Source organism: Zeus faber (assembly GCF_960531495.2).
Source record: "Zeus faber genome assembly, chromosome: 20".
NCBI lineage: Eukaryota > Metazoa > Chordata > Actinopteri > Zeiformes > Zeidae > Zeus > Zeus faber.
In genome coordinates, this window is record NC_137207.1 from 18,506,204 (window position 1) to 18,527,517 (window position 21,314).

At 41.4% G+C, this 21,314-nt stretch overlaps 1 protein-coding gene across 1 annotated transcript; it reads left to right on the forward strand.

Annotated features, from left to right (window-relative positions):
* Nucleotides 1-1,204: 1,204 nt before the first annotated feature.
* LOC307245610 (cadherin-related family member 1a) lies at nt 1,205-20,645 on the forward strand (the record flags this gene model as incomplete). Its single annotated transcript, XM_080021256.1, is given in 17 exon segments — nt 1,205-1,280; nt 1,283-1,327; nt 1,690-1,835; nt 1,959-2,009; nt 2,122-2,211; nt 2,345-2,431; nt 3,450-3,566; nt 4,043-4,186; nt 4,319-4,397; nt 4,879-4,979; nt 9,828-10,031; nt 10,740-10,892; nt 11,935-12,099; nt 13,571-13,638; nt 15,647-15,875; nt 17,252-17,506; nt 20,091-20,645. Coding segments are annotated over 17 exon segments (2,565 nt in total).
* Between the last annotated feature and the right edge of the window lie 669 nt (nt 20,646-21,314).

Sequence of the window (21,314 nt, forward strand, 5' to 3'; positions counted from 1 at the left end):
ACCCTCCTCCACCTTTCCCCACCTTTGGAAGGCAACGCGCGCGCCGCGCCGCGCCCTGCCGCGCCGTGCCGTGCGCGCGGCGAAGGCGGGCGCTGTCTCGGGATTAAAGCGTCGGAAGGAGCCGCCAGCGTCTCGCGCCGCAGACGCTCCTTCCGCACCCGCCGGGCCCACGCGCCGCTCGCCGCACGCGGACCCTCCTCCCACATGCTCCACCCGCCGCCCGCGCCAGGATGAAGAGAGAGGGGAACCCGGCGCCGCTGGCGCTCCTCGCCGCCCTCCTCCACCTCGGCCTGGGTAGGTCTCGTCGTTCGCCGCTTTGCTGCTTCCTCGTCCCTCAAGTCGTCCCCCGCCTAATCCCGTCACACCCGCGGGCGCCTCGGCTGCCGTCACCGCCGTCCACGCTCCTTCTCGTTCGAGACGCGTGGAGCGACGTGCGGCGGTGTTAAGGTGGTAATCCCCGAGTTTATCTTGTGAGAACAATTTCCCAGAATTGAGTTTTCTTCTTTTTGAATTAGTTGGCAACGGCCGTTCAATGTTTGTTGCATGCGCTTCCTCCATATGCTGATTCAACTGGTGGTGGCGGGGTCCGCCACGCCTTTCCGGCCGGCGAGATTGCCACCGTCGGGCACTCTCCTAAGAAGTTAAAAGGCAGCCCTGTTTTTGTTGTTGTTGTTGTTTTTTGAACCAGCATCGATATGGATAATAAAATGGGAGAAGGGAAAATGATCAACACCGCCTCAAGTGACCAGGAGAGAAGCCCAAATGAATCCATAAGAAGGCGGCGTACATTCGCGAAAATAAATTGACCAAATTTGAATTTGATGGTCGAACCGGATGTTGGGGCGGGGCGTTGCGGTTTCAATGGGAGTTCTGGGGCTTGCGGTGTAGTTCACCCCAACACAGACGTTTCTTATGGATTGCCACTTTAAACTGTGCACTTGCTTACAGCTCCTTGTCAGGATGATAATACATATAAATATATTTCCTCTCCGTTGCCTCCACTGCCGTACGTGGCTTCCATTTCAGGAGGTGAGTGCAAAAACAGTTGTGTGCATCCGCATCGGCAGGAAATACAAAACACAGACCATAACTACAGCAGTAGTCAATTAAATAGATGGCGGAATGTATCATTTCATGGAAATCAATTCCTTTGCATGACTTGTGGTGACATCTAACACGGCGGCTGCCTGTCTTGCTGTATTGAATGCCCCCTCCCACTATCTTTAAAAAGGACAATCGGACTACGCCCCGTACTTCTACGACAACGGACCCAGCAGCACCCATGGGAACATGGCTTTATTCAGCATCTCAGAGGACACGCCGGTCGGTAAGTTCCCCCCCGTCGACATTGACTTCAACATCTTCAACGAATTCTTATCATGGGAGAATATTGCGATTGAGGCGCGTTTGTCTCGCTATGATCCGAAGGGTGTGTGTGTGTGTGTGTGTGTGTGTGTGTGTGTGAGTATGTGTGTGTGTGCGCGTGTTAACGCGCTGAGGCTCGAGCCGATCATCTTAACACCTCCGGGATTGTGACGCACGCCTTGTAGTGGTGACTCATCCAGCCCGGTTATCTCGTTTACCGTTGTGCCGCACCGAGGCCAAGCGCTCCTTGTGGAAATGTGAGTGTTGTGAACGCGCGACCGACTAATTGGAACGAGTGGAACGGCTGTTGCCTCCGCCCGCTAGGCACGCAGGTGTACACCCTGAACGGCACCGATCCGGAGGGCGACGACGTGCGCTACGGCCTCACCTTCGAAAAGGGATCCAGGGAGTACCTCAAGGTGGACCCCAAATCGGGAAACGTGACTCTGGTTCAGGGTCTCGATAGAGAGGTGAGGGCATCAATTATCAAGGGGGGTTATTATTGTAATTTTTTTTTTGCACATTTTTATGACTCTTGCCACAAAAAACTGATAACTAATTATCACGTCTTTTAAAAAAATGTTATTCTTAAGAAACAAGACGAAATCTCGGCCCTGGTGAGCATCACAGACGGTCGCAATAAGGTGAGCGGGATCAAACCTTTACAAAAGGGCCGGCACCGTTAAAAACACACCGTGGTCCTTTTTAGGTTGGAGATGTTTCATTTTGTATTTTACATTTTGTTCCTCTGTCCAGGTCGTGGAGACGGTGAGAGTGTTTGTCACCGACACCAACGACGAGCGACCCGAATTCCAAAACTTGCCTTTCATCATCGATATCCCAGAGGTCGGTGTTTTCTTTTTACATCAATCCATCGACGCCGTATCGTCATGAATGTGCACAGATAAGCTCTTGCTTTTGGGTAATGTGGCATCGATTGATTGATTGATTAATTGATTGATGAATGTCCTCTTCTCAGGACACGGCTCCTGGGATGAGTATCTACAAAGTCAAAGCCATTGATAAAGACATGGGTTCTGGAGGCAGCGTCTCCTACTTCCTGCAGGTAAATAGAACCAGAAACGCCAATTTAGAGACACCGGACCACGGGCTATGGGCGCCCAAGGGACCGTCCTCTCTCAACAGACCAGAATCAGCCGATTGATTCGCTGGGCTGGTGCATTTTCATGACAAGGATGTTCATATTCATTGTTAGATTCCAAATTCCATATTTTCAAATAGAAATACAGCGTTGCCGCAGTTGTCAGATGGAGATCCTTTTCATGTAGGGTTTCCTATTAGAATTTTCTTTGAGACAATATCACCTAAAAAAGGAAAACGGTAATCAGGGGTAATCATCATCATCATCCTCATTGTCCTCATCATCGTCATCTATCTACCTATCAACGTAATAGCAATAATAACAATAGTAATAATAGTAATAATAAATATAGTAATAATAATAATAGTAATAATAGTAGTAATAATAATGGTAATCATAGTAATAATAATAGTAGTAATAATATCTGTGCTGACAGTAAACAGGCTAAAATGCCATTTTCACACCAATGTGTTCCTTTAGTGTCATTTCGTCAATTGCTGAGTGACATTTGAATGGAAGTGGAAAAACCATTTGGAACCAAAGAGTAACTTATTTTTCTTTCTTTTTTTTATCCGGTGTTTCACTTTAGTTTATCTATTAGTTATTATTTTTATTATACATTTTTATTATTTTTATTGTAATTTTTTTTATTATTATTTTGTTATTTTTTCTCTGTAACTTTACATCCCGACATCTCACAAAAGAGGGGTCATCTAAATGAGTCTTGAATAATAATCTTAAATAAAGGTAGACATTCAACTTTTTTAGCAATTAATCATTGTGTTAATAAATAGGTAGGGATTGGAGCTGTATGTACAGTATGCGCTTCGTACAAAAAAAACACATGTATGTACAAGGTATATACAGTTTGTGCCATGTCTTTATAAACTGAAAATAGTAATGTAATGGAACTCAACCTAATCATGACTTTTTGTGACAAAGAATAATAATTATTTTTTTGTGACTTTTCCCGTGTGGTAAGAGCTCACCCACGACCAAGTTCACTATCGACGGCCATAGTGGCGTCCTCAGAATCAAACCCGGGGAGACGTTGGACTACGAGACCACGCCGGCGTATTTTGTCACGGTGGTCGCCAAGGTGAGATGGTGACCTAATGGGAGTGCATTTATTGTTCAGAGTAGCATTTATTGTTCAGGGATAAGTCAGTGTACTCACACAATGTTGAGTTTTCGGAACCCCACAGCAGCACACTGTGTTCCACTTAGCACAACGTTTTTTGATTTTTGATCAATCCCAAAAAGTAGATATATGCCACATTCATTATTATTATTATTATTATTATTATTATTATTACTATTATTATTATTATTATTATTATTATTATTATTATTATTATTATTATTATTATTATTATTATATAATCAATATTAAAATAAAATAAAATTATAGAATACAAATATATATTCCAAAAAAATTGTTATGATTATGAATAATATCAATATTACTAAAATGTATTTGACATTTTTTAGGTTGGTGCAATGAAATTTCATTAGAGTTTTAACAATGACACTAACTTGAGAGCCACTAAACCATTTGTTTTGTGTTTTTCCCAGGACGGCGGTGGGAAGCACATGAACGTGCACCAGGTGTTGACCTCCACGGCGACCATCACCATCAATGTGGTGGACGCCCAGGACACGCCGCCCTCCTTTGTGGGGACGCCATACTTTGGCTACATCTACGAGGTCTCTGTGCCTGTGAGTGCTAGTCTCCATTCAATCCATTAACCATCTATATGTTAATAACTATATTATTATAGTGTACAGTATAGTCTTAAATTATTAAGACTTGTTTTGAAGAATGTTTTTTTTTGTTTTTTTTACCCCCAGGGTTCTGAAATATTCACTGTGTATGCCAAAGATGGAGACCACGGCAATCCTAACCCCATTTATTATTCTATAATCGATGGTGAGCATTTTGATAATTCAACTGTTATTTGTCTAATGTTTGGTTATTATTTAGGGCCGGGTTATATTGACAAAATCAAATTTCACTATGTTTTTGTACCGAATAACTCGATATGGATCATTGAGATACTCAATATCGAGATTTTCGGTTCCTCCATAAGATGTTTACACACAAGAAAAACATATTAATGATGGGGATATTATGACCATTGATTTAAACTAAAAGTCTAGAAAGTCCAGAAAACTGTATTATTTTACATTTAACGTTATAAGAATATTACGATAAGCAAAATCCCAGACGATATCTAGTCTCACATTATAATATCAATATTATATCTACAGTACATATCACCCAGCCCTAATATTAATCTCATAATTCGTTTTAAGTAATGTATTTTTTGAGAAAGTAATTTCTCTATCCCTCGATGAATGAACCTCATCCCTGTACAAATTTTAACACCTTTCTGCCATCACCTTTTCAGGTAGAGATAGTGTCTTTCACATTAATACCACCAGTGGCTGCATCAGCCTGGCAACACATCCATCCCAACTGAAAAACGAGCTGTACGAAATTAAAGTCAAGGTACTGCCTTCAACCTATCCTAACCTATCCTAACCTATCCTAACCTGTGCCTAAAGCCTATAACATATCCTAACCTATGCCTATAAACTAAATTGTTTCCTAACCTACGTATAGGCTATCACCTATTCTAACTTATGCCTATAACCTAACCTATAGCCTATTCCTACAATTTATAATCTATTCCAACCTATGCCTATAACCTATGCCTATAACCTATAAAATATCTTAAACTATGCCTATAACCCATCATAACATACTGTATGCCTATAACCTAACCTCTGCCTAAAGCCTATACAGTAGCCTATAACTTATCCTGGTATATGCCTATAACCTGAAGTATAACCTGTCCTCACCTACTGTATGCCTATAACCTATCCTAAACTATACCCATAAACTATGACCTATCCTCACCTACTGTATGCCTATAACCTATCCTAAACTATACCCATAACCTATGACCTATCCTCACCTACTGTATGCCTATAACCTATACTAACCTATACCCATAACCTATAACATATCCTAACCCCTAGTATGCCTATAACCTATACTAACCTATACCCATAACCTATAACATATCCTAACCCCTAGTATGCCTATAACCTATACTAACCTATACCCATAACCTATAACATATCCTAACCCCTAGTATGCCTATAACCTATCCTATCCTAACCTATACCCATAACCCATCCTAACCTATACCCATAACCTATAACCTATCCTAACCTTTACCCATACGTATAACCTATCCTAACCTATACCCATAACCTATCCTAACCTTTACCCATACGTATAACCTATCCTAACCTATACCCATAACCTATAACCTCTCCTAACCTTTACCCATACGTATAACCTCTCCTAACCTTTACCCATACGTATAACCTCTCCTAACCTTTACCCATACGTATAACCTATCCTAACCTATACCCATAACCTATAACCTCTCCTAACCTTTACCCATACGTATAACCTCTCCTAACCTTTACCCATACGTATAACCTCTCCTAACCTTTACCCATATGTATAACCTATCCTAACCTATACCCATAACCTATAACCTATCCTAACCTTAACCCATACATTCAAGTTCAAGTTCAAGTGATTATTTGTCACTACATATACATACAGTCATACATATATGCAGTGAAATGTCATGACACCCGGTGATTACACACAATAAGCTCTATTAGCTCTTAAAATACTAAAAATACTTAAATGTGCGTAATCGACATGAGGTGCTCGTGCAGGCGACTGCATGGGGCGGCGCCACAATCACGATTCTGGGTTCTATAATTATATAATATAATTTATTGTCTGTGTTGTATTAAATATACATTTAAATCCCCCTAAATGAAACTTACCTTCACTGTGGTGATTAATTAATGTGATTAATGATTATATTGTTAAAAACAATAAGCTGTCTGACCAAACAAAGGTAATTACATTACATTAAAGCAGACGCTTTTATCCAAAGCGACTTACAATTGTTCAATCACCGATGGACGCAGCCATCAGGAGCAATTAGGGGGTAAGTGTCTTGCTCAAGGACACTACAGCATGCTAGCAGGAGGAGCCTGGGATCGAACCAGCAACCTTTAGATCACTAGGCCACCAGCTCTATCGCCTGAGCTACCATCCCCATACGATGGTAGAAATTATGGTACCACTCCAAAAGTCAGGTAAGATTAGCATGATTTATAAGCAGGCCCAGATTATGAATGTATGTATAACCTATCCTAACCTACAGTATGCCTCTAACCTTTAACATATCCTAACCTATGCCTATAACCTATAACCTATCCTAACATACAGTATGCCTATATTAACATAAGCCTTTAGCCTATAAACTATAATCTTCCCTAACCTATAGCATACAACATATTCTAACCTATGCCTATAACCTATTACCTAATCCCATAACATATCTTAAACTATGCCTATAACCTATCTTAACGTATGCCTATAACTTAACCCAGGGGTTGGGAACCTATGCAGACAATTTTGAGCTTAAATTTTTATACACAAAATATAAATGTGGCGGACACAGGGGCGTAGTCAAGCACCGGCTGCGGACCACAGAAAGACTCCGGGGCGCCTTTTACTCGGTGCCCTGTCCCTCCTGGGTCTCTGCTCAGGCGCCACTTGTGGGAGTCTCTGCCCACAGGTAAGGGTTTAGGGAGGGAGATGGAGTCTTTCTGGCCGTGGTGCGCCGACATGGCGAGAGTTTTATCGTTCATTTCAATATGCACGCAGGCCACAATTATATATATATATATATATATATATATATATATATATATATATATATATATATATCACTGAGGATTATTATAATAATTGTGGATAATAATGATCCTCTTAGGCACAGGAGGAATGGCGTTCAACTGCTGGGCTGCTTACGAGCCTGTGCGCCGATCCCCTCTGTAAGACAGACAAACATTAAGAAAACTCCCTGCCCCGAGTCGGACCAATCAGCTGAACAATGGACAGAAATTGAAAAAACTTCAATAATTATGTGACAAATAATGTTTTGAACTTGAACTTGAACTTGAACTTGAACCTGAAGACCAGCTGATTCTTAAAACTTGGAACGAGCTTCCTGTCACATAGCACACAATGCAGCGTGTGAGTATTGCTGTATTGACCATGTTTGGCTCTACATACGCATGTGAGCCGTCTTTCTGGCATCTGAGAAACATTAAGAGCAACCTACACTCACGTTTAACTGATGGAAGCCTTAACGCAGCATGAAGCTTAACCTCACTACGTATGAAGCAGACTACAAGGCCACCAGCAAAACCATGCAGCACCAGAAGTCGCATTAATGGTAAAAAGTATTTAATTTATTATTGGTTAGCTACAGTATAACAACAATATTATTAAGAAGAATATAGAGAAATGTATTACATATAGCGTTTTTTTAAGTATTCACAGATGTGTTGTACGTTAAAAATGTATGCCTTACTTAAAAAATGCACGCATTAAGTTGCATTCAATTTTATTAAATATTATATGGCTCAGAAGGAAATACATTTAGAAATATTTGGCTTTTATGGTTCTCCCAGCCAAAAAGGCTCCCGACCCCTGACTTAACCTATAGCCTATACAGTAGCCTGTAACCTATCCTAACCTATGCCTATAACCTATCCTAACCTATGCCTATAACCTATCCTAACCTATGCCTATAACCTATCCTAACCTACGCCTATAACCTTTAACCTATCCTAACCTCCTGTATGCGAGGTATGTGTATGCCTATAACCTATCCTCACCTATGCCTATAACCTATCCTAACCTACAGTATGCCTATAACCTATCCTAACCTATGCTCATAACCCTTAACCTATCCTAATCTATTCTATACCTATAACCTATCCTAACCTATGACCATAACCTTTAACCTAACCTACAGTATACCTATAACCTATCCTAACCTATGCCCATAACTTATAACCTATCCTAACCTACTGTATACCTATAACCTATCCTAACCTATGCCCATAACTTATAACCTATCCTAACCTACTGTATACCTATAACCTATCCTAACCTATGCACATCACCCGTAACCTATCCTAACCTACAGTATGCCTATAACCTATCCTAACCTATGCCCATAACCTGTAACCTATCCTAACCTACAGTATGCCTATAACCTATCCTAACCTATGCCCATAACCTATAACCTATCCTAACCTACTCTAGACGTATAACCTTTACTAACCTATGACCATAACCTATAACCTAACCTACTGTATACCTATAGCCTATCCTAACCTATGCCCATAACCTATAACCTATCCAACCTACAGTATGCCTCTAACCTATCCTAACCTATGCCCATAACCTATAACCTAACCTTCTGTATACCTATACCCTATCCTTACCTATGCCCATAACCTATAACCTTTCCTAACCTACTGTATACCTATAACCTATCCCAATCTATGCCCATAACCTATAACCTGTCCTAACCTGCTGTATGCCTATAACCTATCCTAACCTATGCCCATAACCTATAACATATCCTAACCTACTGTATGCCTATAACGTATGCCCATTGCCTATAACCTATCCTAACCTGCTGTATGCCTATAACCTATCCTTACCTACTGTATACCTATAACCTATCCTAGCCTATGCCCATAACCTATAACCTATCCTAACCTAAAACATGCCTATAACATAGCCTAACCTATGCCCACAACCTAACCTTCAGGATGCCTATAACATATAACCTGTCCTAACCTAAGTCTATAACCTTATCCTAAACTATGCCTATAACCTATGACATATCCTAACCTATGCCTATAACGCATAACCTATGCCTATAATTTAGTAATTGTTATTATTGTAATTATTATTATTATTATTATTATTATTAATAATAATAATAATAATAATAATAATAATAATAATAATAATAATAATTACAATAATAACCTGTATTTGTATAGTATCTTTCATACACAATATGCAACTTTGAGTGTTAAAGTGTGTTGAATGTTAAAGTTCTTTACATTTTTAGAAGCCAACAAATAGTAACAATAAAAACGACCTTATATACCCATACCTATTTTTATCCTGTCCATAGAATCACACTTGTATAGCACTTGCACTATTTCTGTTCTTTATTTTTGGCTATTTTTCTATATTTGGCTATTTTATTCCTCAGACTTTTATGCTTTTTTCTAAGATTAAATAAGATACAAATTAAAATAAAGAGAAACACATTTAAATGAGAGTGGCCTCATGTGAATTATGTTAATTATCTGAACAGCAATGCATCAATCCTTCTGATTCTGATTCTGATCGGATTCGGATCGCAATGAAACCTTCCAGGCGTCCGAGGTCGGTCCGGACGAGCGGCTGTCGGACTCCGCCGTCACCACCGTGACGGTGCGGGTGGTGGATCTGAACAACCACCCGCCGACGTTCTACGGCGAGAACGGGCCGCAGAGCCGGTTTGAGGTGACCATGCTGGAGCACCCGCCGGCCGGGGAGATCCTCCGGGGCTTCAAGATCACCGTCAACGACTCGGATCAGGTAGCGGAAACCGTTTTCACGCATTTTAGATTATTATCTCCCGTCCTCCCAATCCGAAAACACCTCCCTGGGCTGTCAACCCCCCTCTTTTGAGGTGTTTTTTTTTTGCTCTCTTGTTAACATACAAGGAATTTGGTGTGACGATTGGTGCCTGGCCGTACAGACAATTAAGCTTAAGAGTCTGAAACAAGAAACACCGAAGATAAAACTAATTAAAGCAAATATGCAGGAATATACATAATATTGAAATTGATATTATATGCAAAGGAATTCAAAGGAAAATACATAAAAATATAAGTAAATTCAATTAAAGGGCTGTGACATGGGCTCAATGACCTTATGGTTGCTAGTGGGTAGTATGACTTGGCTGTGTGTATAAATATACATACAGGTGGATATTCTGTACAAGATGAATAAATATCTATAAAATAATAAAAAAAATAATAAATAATATAATAAATCCATAATAATGGATGAGTATAAATAAATAACTACTATGTTATTACTAAATTTTTACAGTATATATATGTTATTTTTAGTATATTAATTATTAGTGTAAGTATATTTTTTACAGACAGTATGTTATTACAGTATAATTAGTATTAGTATTACAGATGTTGTGCCTTTGTGTTGACAGTCCTTTCTTATCCGTGCTAGTGTATTTATTTGATTTATTTTGATACGGAATCAACGCCGTTCCCCGTGCAGGGAGCCAACGCCAAATTCAAGCTGAAGCTGGTGGGTCCGGGCCGGGTCCTCCGCGTCGTTCCCCAAACCGTCCTGAACGAAGCGCAGGTCACCATCATCGTCGAGGACGCCTCTGGCATCGACTACGAGAAGGGGCCGACCTTATCCTTCAAGGTCAGAACAGTACTACACTATTTGTCTACTGCACTATTGAGATGGGACACGGCTTTATTAATCCCTGCAGGGAAATTTGGGTGCCGCAACAAACAGCGCAGTCGAGAAAGAGATACAAACTAAAACGAGATAGGAAATAATACATACAGTATGTACACATCTATCCAGGACTATGCTAACTAGTATCACTATGCTGACTAGTGAGCAGGCACGTGCAGAGCAGGGGGCGCAGGGTGCCCGAGCACCTGCACCCTTGCCCCTTGATGCCCCATGGGCCCCTTGGTGTCCTTTTTATCCGGCACATTTTTTAACCCTGAATGGGCGTGGAGGTAGCGTGGAACTTGTCCTCCGCATCAGGGGAACACTTCCTCACTCACTCGCTTAACCCACTCACACGTTATTCTTAATTAAAATATGATAATGTATTTGTGTCCCTCAGTTTTGTTTCCCCCTCTGTCACACCAACTTATTTCCCACCAAAGGAGCTCGATTCAAAAGCTGGTAAATGATGATACGACAAATTACTGATAATTTGATGTTTAATGATGTTTGATGGGGTCTGTCAAGCGTAGCCCGTCCACTCCGTCACTGATAATGAATGGAGAAATTATTTTGATTGAATTCTTTATGATATTTATGAAAAACAAAGTAGTATTAAGTTATTTACTGCAAATTATTAGCTAATGAATTTAACGAGTATATTTTCTGTGGGTGTCGGCCTTTTTAGGATGAGATTTCCCACCCCGTTGCAAGTAATGCATGCGTAATGGATGCCAAAAAAAAAATTATGGGAAATTATGTATATTAAACGATGGAATGTTAAAAAAATGATTATTTGTTATTAAAATTTATGAAATTAGAAAGCCCAAAAGCAGTATTAGAGTAAAAGCAGCAGTCAAAAAGTACCGTACATCAGCAGTGGAATATGGCATGCAGTATTAACAACGGTCATAGAGTGTTCTTAATATATATTCTTCAGATTCGCACCAAATTGGGATGCTTTTTGATTTTTGAATTTTTTGACTTGTGAAACTTCTTCCAGCTGCTGGCGGTGGAGATCGATACGCCCGAACGGTTCAGCGCCACAGCCGACATCGTCATCAACCTCCTGGACACCAATGACAACATCCCCAGGTTCACGTCGGAGTACTACATGGCGCGGGTCGCGGAGAACTCCCCCGGAGGCTCCAGCGTCCTGTCCATTACGGTGAGTCCATCAAAGAACTCTCCTCTGACCCCGCCTAAAATATGATTATACAATCCCAATTCAACCCCCCACCACCCCTCCTCACGTGAATGCATGTGACTGCATATGGCAGGGTTCTTACCAGGTTCTCCACATACTCTAAGTGCTGGAATACCTTGAAAATAGCCCCTTTTGTGCTGAAGTGCTTGAAAATTCCTTGAAAACCAATGGGATCCTTGAAAACTTGTGATATTCCCCCTAGTTTTCTTATTCAAATCATAATGTAATAGAACTTTTCTGGAATCGCTATTACGACATAGCTTATGCCAGGGAATGTAAATTGAATCGGCCCCCTGCTACCATTGTAGGTACCAGATGTGCTCGGCCTGCCGGATCGGCTCGCACACGCCAGTCAGCGGGTGAAACAAACCCCCTGGCGCAATATAAGTGAGGACCCGTGCGCTGTGGCTGACGTCGGGGTTTCCGGGCGCACCCCTGACCCCTTTTACCCGCGCTGTCGGGGAGGTGGAGCGGCTTCATTTTCTATGAGCATTATTACTGGACATTTTTACCGGCACGATGATCATTTTTCGTTGTTTTTTTTTTTCATCAATTTTACCAGGAAAAAAAAACATATTTACCGGTGCCAAACATCATGGAAGTGACATAGTGTCGCAAAGCGTAACACACTTTTCCCACGGTATCGTACCCGAGCACAGAAGTAACTAGTGCAAGAACAGGTGTTCCGTGGGGGTGATGATAGAGGTGCCATTCTCCATATTACAAGTCAGTGAGGCATAAAAATGATTCTGAAGCTGTTGTTTTAAAGTTAAAAAAAAAGTGACATAGTGTTGCTTCAATTAATGAAAATCACCTTGAAAGTTGATTATATTTGTTACTCTTGAAATCCTTCAAAATGAAAAGCTAGTGCTTCAAAAAGTACTTGAAAGTCCATGGATTCCATTTCATAATACCAGAATGAACCCTTGTACAGGATGGTTCGTTAGATGAAAGCAGACGAAAGCGATGATCAGTGTCCTCCACCTTTAGCGTCATCACTTTTTGACCACATCATCACTCCCAATTCTGCCTATTTTCCAATAACCAATATCACGCCAATGTGTCGTTTCAGTTACTTTCCAAACCAAGATTTCTGGAGCAAAAAGCTTAAGTTCCTCCATCGTTAATCATTTCGCACCATGAATAGACTTATAGACGGACCCTGCTGGTCCCAAATCCTCCCCAGAGCTTAAGTTCCTATTGTGTTATCCCTGACCCCTTCCAATCATCTAAATGGACCGCAGCCCACAGATACTTTGGCTGAGGTGCTTTTGACCCCACCCTAGTCCAGTAGAATTTTCTTGTATGTTTGTGTCCCGACAGCATTAATTATAATCCTCTCTGGTTGTATATGTGGATTGCAATCGCTGGCTCTCTAATCAATGACATTTTTTTTTTTTTTATGTTTTTGGTTTTTTTTGTATCCCACCAGGCTATTGATCCCGATTCTGGGCCTTGGGGTGAAGTGAAATACACGATTTATGGATCCGGATCAGATTTGTAAGTCGTTTTTTCTCTGCCAATTGACCCAATCTGATCAGTCGCTGAGGTCTCCGTGGTCTTGTAAAGGTTGATATGAATGTAACAAGACTCTGTCATTAACGTATGTGTCCAAGGCAGGAGAGGTCCGATTCTTAAGAACGCATACGATCCAGTGTGCCTCCTTGGTGAGCTCCATTGGCAACGATGGTGAAGAGTTTTCAACTGCCCTGGTTTACCTCCCTGTTTGAAGGAGGAGAAACGGCCTGGCGTAGCTGGCAGCGTACCCGCGCTGCACAAACAGCTTACTTACTCTAAGATGGCGGCAAGATGCCGACTAATCTCCTAATTGGATTTCAGGGCAGAAAATAGACCTGCCTGGCCTGTCTTGGACCTGGGGAGTGGGAGTGGGAGTGGGAGAGGGAGGGAGGGAGAGGGAGAGAGAGGGAGAGAGAGAGAGAGAGAGGGAGAGAGGGAGAGAGGGAGAGAGAGAGAGAGAGAGAGAGAGAGAGAGAGAGAGAGAGAGAGGGAGGGGGAGAGGGGGAGAGAGAGAGAGAGAGAGAGAGAGAGAGAGAGAGAGAATTAGTATGCAGTGTGAAAGCTGGAGCCACCGGGGGAGAGAGAGAGACAGAACGAAGGGAAGGTGCAAATTTATGGCTGTCTCCTTGCAGGGAGTTGGATTAATTGCGTCAAAGTTATCAGTTTCGAGGCAACTTGTTAATTTTCACAGAGTGTACGTGGAAACACCACGGAGATAGGGCTTGGTGAACCGTACGCCGTCGTTTAAAAAAAGAATATACAGGAAGCATAATTTCCCTTATTGCAACTTTTTGTTGTTATACTTTTAAATATGGGGATCTCGGTGTGGTGTTGGTAACATGTCGTTGTCAAGGCTGCATGAGATCCAATGGAGACCGGGTATTTTAAACACCCTTTTTTCCAAGTCACTTCCAAGACTTTTGAAGTGCCGAGTCCGACTGAAGACTGAGCCTAGAGCAGTATTGCTGAAATGTACGAATGTAATTGTAATTTTTTTTATGAATATATAAATATAATAAATACATCTATTTTTCATTAAGGTCTCGTCAATCTTTCATTAATAATAATATTTTATTATTATTATTATTATATAATATTAATATCATTAAATATATTCTTCATTCTTTTTCATTAACATAAAGGCAGGTAGGTGAGAAGGAGAATCATTTTTGGCGGAGAATAATTATCTCAATTTCAATCTATATATATATGTTTTTAACAGCAATGCTTAACATTTTCTCACATTGTGTATATATATATTTTTGGAGTGCACCATTAAAATTTCTCTGTTTTAAATGTTACGTTACTTTGGCAATATAAACGTATGTTTGCCTTTTTAAATTCAATTCAATATCATTGGAATACACTAAAGCTGGCTATAAATATACGCTATATATATATATATATAGTATATATATTTATATATATATATATATATAATATAATATAATATAATAATAAAATAAATATACGCATCCGACGGTCAAATCCTCCCCCCAAGGGCAGCCGGATGAAATGCACCTGGGTTTCACATCACAAAATATGTCTGAGAAAATGGCAGAGCTTGTTTTTTCCAGTACAACAGAGAGAGAAGTTCCCTCAGCTGGACATTTACCATGTTCCATGAATGACAGTTAAAATTTTCCTTTTAATTGTGTTTACAAAGTGCTAACATAAATAAAAAATACACACAATTCACTTGAGATTTATAGATAGTGAATATGGGCACAACCAACGTTAACGATATTTACGTTGTCATTTCGTATACGTGACTTATTTACCTGGTTTTGAGCCAAGTTCCCATTAAAAACTTGACTGACGTGACTTCCAGTCGTAGTGTCGGACGGAGACTTGTCGCACTCGAATGCACAGAGGAATTCAGCGCGTCACCGCTTTTCGCATCTGGAATGTGACTTCGAGGACCGAATGGACTTCCGGTTTGTTAACTGTCAGCTATACATTCTGTTTTTTTTGGGGGGTGAAATTGCAGGTTCTCCATCCACTACTCGTCAGGCCTCATCTCCACGCAGCCGTGGGCCACGCTGGATGCAGAGGCGCGGTCCAAGTACAACTTCTACGTCAAGGCCGAGGACGGTGACGGGAAGTACAGCCTGGCCGAGGTCTTCGTCACCGTCATGGACCTCAACGACCATTCCCCCGAGTTCGACGGCAAACTGCTGGAGAAGACAATGATTATCGGTGCGCCCGTCAGAGTAGAGGTACATTATTAATAATAATAATAATAATAATAAATATAGCTGCAGGCAGTTCCCATGAAAAGCAGCATCACTTTCCACCTACACCAATTACAAATTTCCGAGTTCACATGGAATGCAGGGTGAACCTCTGCCCACTGTCTTAGACCTTCGGCTTCTCTTTGGGATCTGGAACACGAAAACACACAAACAGTACAATTATTTCATAACACAACTAATAACACAATTATTTCTTAAATCAACATAACCATCTCTTGAAAACAAAATAATATCTGGTGGAAAACTACACGAATTACAGTTATACGACTTCCATTCAATGCAGCATTACTTCATTGTTTTCCGAGTTCCACGAACGCACCACTACTTCCTGTTTTGGAGAGCTTCCAACTGGAGAGCCGTGTGTCCGACGTAGTGACGTGGTGACGACTTTCTGTGGATTATTTATAGTCTTCGGTGTCCCAAGTTTTCTCATGGATTGGGATTTTTCTACTTCGGAAAAGCCTTAACGTCTTTCCTGGGATTATTTATAATTTTCCGGGTGTTAGTTTTCCGATGCGTTCTGAGTACATGAAACGCATCATGGACTCGCACAGTTCGTATCTTACGACTTCCTGAAACCCCACAAACAAGGAGGGACACGACGCTGCATCTAACATGGGGTTAGATGCGAACAGAACGTCTTCATTTACAAAAAGAGCAAAAGAGATAAAATATCAATCAAACAGCCCCGCCGACGTCAAGCAGAAAAGAGGATAAAAAGACAGTTTGTGACCACTACAGAGCGGAGGTTTTAGAACCTCGGCGTGTCGGCGGTGCATGAAGGTTTTGGCTACCTCCGGGCAAATTTAATCGGATTTTCACTAATTCCAGCTACGAATGTGGATCGATTTGAAATAATTACCTAGACCCAAAAGAGGCGTGGCTGCTTAAACCACACCACCCCCACACCACACGCACCTTTCGTGCACAGCGTGCAGCTCAATGTGCTGTACCTGAATAGAAGGCAAACAAATAGTGACAATAAAAAAAGGAAACAAGAACGATACATTTGATAAAAAGGTAAATATCGTTCTGATTTTCAGATTTAAGGTCTTCAATTTAGACCTTGAACGATCACAACCATTCCTTCGTCAGCGATTTCTCTTGAATTATTGCTCTCGAATTAACTTAATTCTTAAGTAATTCTCATATAAGTATAGTATAACATAAAGAAAAAGTAGAACAATGAAAGCATTAAAATAATAAAATCAAGTAAACACAGGATAAGGATTTGGCGATAAAAGAAAATATACAGAGTTGCATTAAAAGTTTCATTTAAAAAGCTAAAAAGAATTACAGCTAATCCACCCTCCAACTCCTCCTCCATGTGGTCTTTCCAGGCGGTGGATGAAGACGCCGAGTCGCCCAACAACGTCATCGAGTACTCCATCAAGAAAGCCGACCCCAACAACATATTCGTCATCAACGCCGACACGGGCGACATCAAGCTCAAGCCGTACATCAAGTCCATGGAGATTGTCCGCAACATCACCAAGCAGAAGGGCCCCTGGTGGTCCCTGGTGGTGCAGGCCCGGGACCGCGGCTCCCCATCCTTCAGCACCACGGCGGTGGTCAACATCGACATCACAGAGGCGGTAAGACCCCCACCCCCTGTTAGCCCCGCTGCGGCTCGCACGCTTTTAGCGCCGCCCCTGCCCGCCAGGCTTGGTCTCATTGGGTCTCCAGATTCATTTATGGATCGCAGCAGGACGCCTCGTTCCATCCAGCGACTCACACCTCATGCACCGCATTTTGCTTTCCAGGTTTTTTGTTACTCACTGTCCCCATCGACAGAGCTGTCACGGTTATGGCGTTATTACGCCCGATGGAGAGTTATTTTATCTGATCGCAGTCATTTTGTCGAAAAAAAAAAACAAACTAAAAAAAAACGCGCGGCCTGGGTATCGGGGTCCGGATCTCACAATTGGACACGAAAGATCACGATTCGATTCAGTATCGCTATATCGACATTTTACACATAATGAGAATTGCTGCCGACTTTTTAGTGTTACCATGTGACGGGCGTCGCAGAAAATATTTCACAGAACCAATTTAGTCTGATGCAGAAGTAACATATTTGCACACATTTGCGACTTTGGTGGTGTTTAATTTAAGTGTAAAACGGTTGCATTACCTACAAAAGAGAGTAACCACATTGCAATTTTTAAATCGCAAAGCCTCTCAAAAAAATATTGCGAAATTACGATTAAAAACGAATCAGAAATTGAAACAATAGAATTCTATCGGGTGTATCTATTTTTTTATTACACAGCCCTGAAACAATCGCGAGATTCCCCTGTCATGTGTTTCCATCTAAATGTTCATGGGAATTTTGAGGCAATGGGTATCATCACACTACCATAGCGGCACAAACATGACATAATTAACACAATTCAATGACGAATGGTAATGTTGTGTGACACTACATCTCCAGTTTAACTTTGTGGTGGCGACAGTCCCTACGTGGATGTGTTTCATTTAATCTGTGGTTGTGCATCTTGTGCTCATTTCCTGACGTGATGACATGACTCTTGGCACCTTTGCTGTTGTTTCTGTGTTGTGCATTGTGTTTTCAGATCAAAGCTCGAATTATTGCCTACTTCTTGGGCCTCAGCAAGCGTCCGCTGGCTGTTTTTGGAATTTGTCTCAGCATTGTCATCTCCCTCATTTTAGTCACCATCTGCATTTCCACCACCCTGTACTGTAGCGCGGTGAAAAAGTCGCGAATTAACCCCGAGAGTAATTATATTAAAGTGATCCGAAGGGCCAAGTGAGAACAGGCTATATATAGACTTCTGTGTATACTTGAAAAAGGTATTTATACTTCCTTACAAATATGTGTTTTATTTTTTTTACTGGCTGTCTATTGTCTGTAAAAGAGTATTAGAGCACATTTTAGAATAGAAAATCATTATAGTGATATTACAATGATTCCATTTATTATTTAGTTATTTTATAATGTTACATGCCTGATAAACACCATTTTATCTTTTTGTAAGTTTTGAAATATATTTTTTTATATTTTTCAAATGGAGAAAAAGAAATTTTACATCCAAAATTGTTGTATTTTTTATTTTTTATTTAGTGAGAATATGTGTCATTTAGGGCTGTCAAAAAATTGGTTTAATAATCGAATGCTATTGGGATTGTAAAAAAAAGAAAAGATGTTCGAATTTGAAAATTAACATTCGGGAAAAAATATGCAGTGTTCCTGCAAAAATGTATTATTTTTTATAAAAATGCGCCGCTCTGTGCGCTCTATTTTCTTTTATCCGCCAGCTGAGCAGGTGCAGGGACAGCTTTAAGCTTATTAAATAAAAAATAAAAAACGTTAAAACCGAGAGGCAGCGCAGAGGTTCGGTTAAAACAATCGCTTAATTAGGTGGGGTTTTTTTCGTTTTATTTTTTCTCTCCATTTTTCGGGGCCGCTTTCTAAAATCTCACAACAAAGGATAAAGCAAGCAAAATAAAAATAAAAAATCGTGTTATTATCCCGGTCGGTGGTATTATCCTGGTCTGGGTCTCTGTCCCCGGAGGCGGAGGCGGTGGCTGTGGGCCGCAATTGAAAAAAATCTTGCCCGATCGCCCAAGCCGACAGTCGATAACACCGCCCAAAAGCTGGTCAAATTGTAACCTTTCAAAATTGTTTGAATATATTCAAACTCATGTGTTTTTTCAAAAGAGAATATTCGACCGTGATTTTTGGCCAATGTTGACAGCCCTCGACTGCCCCCTAGTCACTCGACTGTTTTGTCCTAGTACCTAATTTTTTAATAATAGTAATATAACCTTTTTTTACTTCGGACAGCCATATTTACCAAACCAGCCACCAGTTTTTATATAATCAGGCATCAAACGATATTTCCATCGTATCGTGCACAGAAAGTCGTCAAGCGGGCACGAAACAGAGCTCTGAATGCATCGCACTGCCAGACGCATTCCCAACAACCAGTCCTGTGCATAGACTTTAGCTTTGCATTTCCCAAGGATGTGTGTGAGTGTGCACCGGTGGTAGTTGTAGTACGTGTAGTTTTGTTGTCCTGTCGTCCGGGCCTCCTCTGTCAGTGCTTTGCTCATCCATCTTTCACGCTCGCATGCTATGGACGAATGGTGTCTCAAAGCTTGAACTCAGGTCCCCGTGGATTTGATGTAAAGTCTTGTATTTGTGCTCTTTTACAGACTCCTCTCAAGGGGCCTATGGCGGCCTTTCTAATGAAAAGTAGGGACAACCCTCTGAAAGCACTAGTCGTGGTCACAGGTATCATTAGCATATTGGTAGGAGCCACCGTCTTAATCTCCGCGGCAATGTACTTGCGCAACACCAAGTCCAACAGGGTCACGCCGGCCCGCCGCCTCATCCGGCGGCGTCCCCGAAACCCCCCGCCGTGGTCCCTCGCCCTGCCCCCCATCTTCAAGTTCGTCAACCCCGCCGACGGGTTTCGCCCGGCGGACGACGGGGCGGGCGCCGACGCGCGGCTCAGCCCCAGCCCCCGGACGAAGCCGCCGCCCCCCAGCGCCCCCTGCCTGCCGCCGCCGCCGCCCAGCAGCGCGCGGCCCGGCGAGAGGCTGCGGGCGCTGCCCACCATCTCCGGGGCGCTGGCGGCGTCCAGGGGCTCGAAGAAGTCCAAACCCGGCCGCAGCGGCAAGGAAGGAAACCTCAGCTCGGCCTTGGTCTCGGAGCTGAAAATGAAGCTGGAGCAGAAAATCATCGAGAGCAACCAAGGTTATTACTGACACTGGGGGAAACTTGGAAACTTGATCTTGTGTTCTATAGCTCATTATAAAACCTGGTGATCTGTGCAAATTGGCCTGCTATTTAAAAAAAAAAGGGGGTTGTTCAACTAAAAAGTGGTAACACAAAACCAAATACCATATTAGATCTACTGTACGTGCCAGTATGGGTTGGATACGCTGTGATGGAGCTGCACTGAAAACCAAAATTAACTTGGACATGACCCTGGATAATTCAACCCCACTACCGTCTTGCCAACGCTTCTCAAAAATATTAAAAAAAAAAAAAGATATAGAGTTTTTTTTTTTTTTTTAAACAAAACAAAAAGAAGATTGTAAAGTATTACCGTGGATATGTCTCCTGAAAATCCCAATCTCAATGCTTGGGATTCCATGGTGTGTAATGTTTTGAGCACAGGACCGAGAGTGCATCATAAAACATCCCGAAAAAATCAGTACAAAATATTCCTTGGTCAGTGAAGATGCAGTCGTATAGCAACGGTTCAGGATCCGGGACAGTCCACTGCTTGAAGAGCCTGTGTAGTAATGTTTATTTATTATGTTGTATCTGCAGCTTTAACAACGCTAGGAAGTATTTTTATTATTATTATTATTATTATTATTATTATTATTATTATTATTACAATGTGGCTTTCAACATTCTAAGGTAAA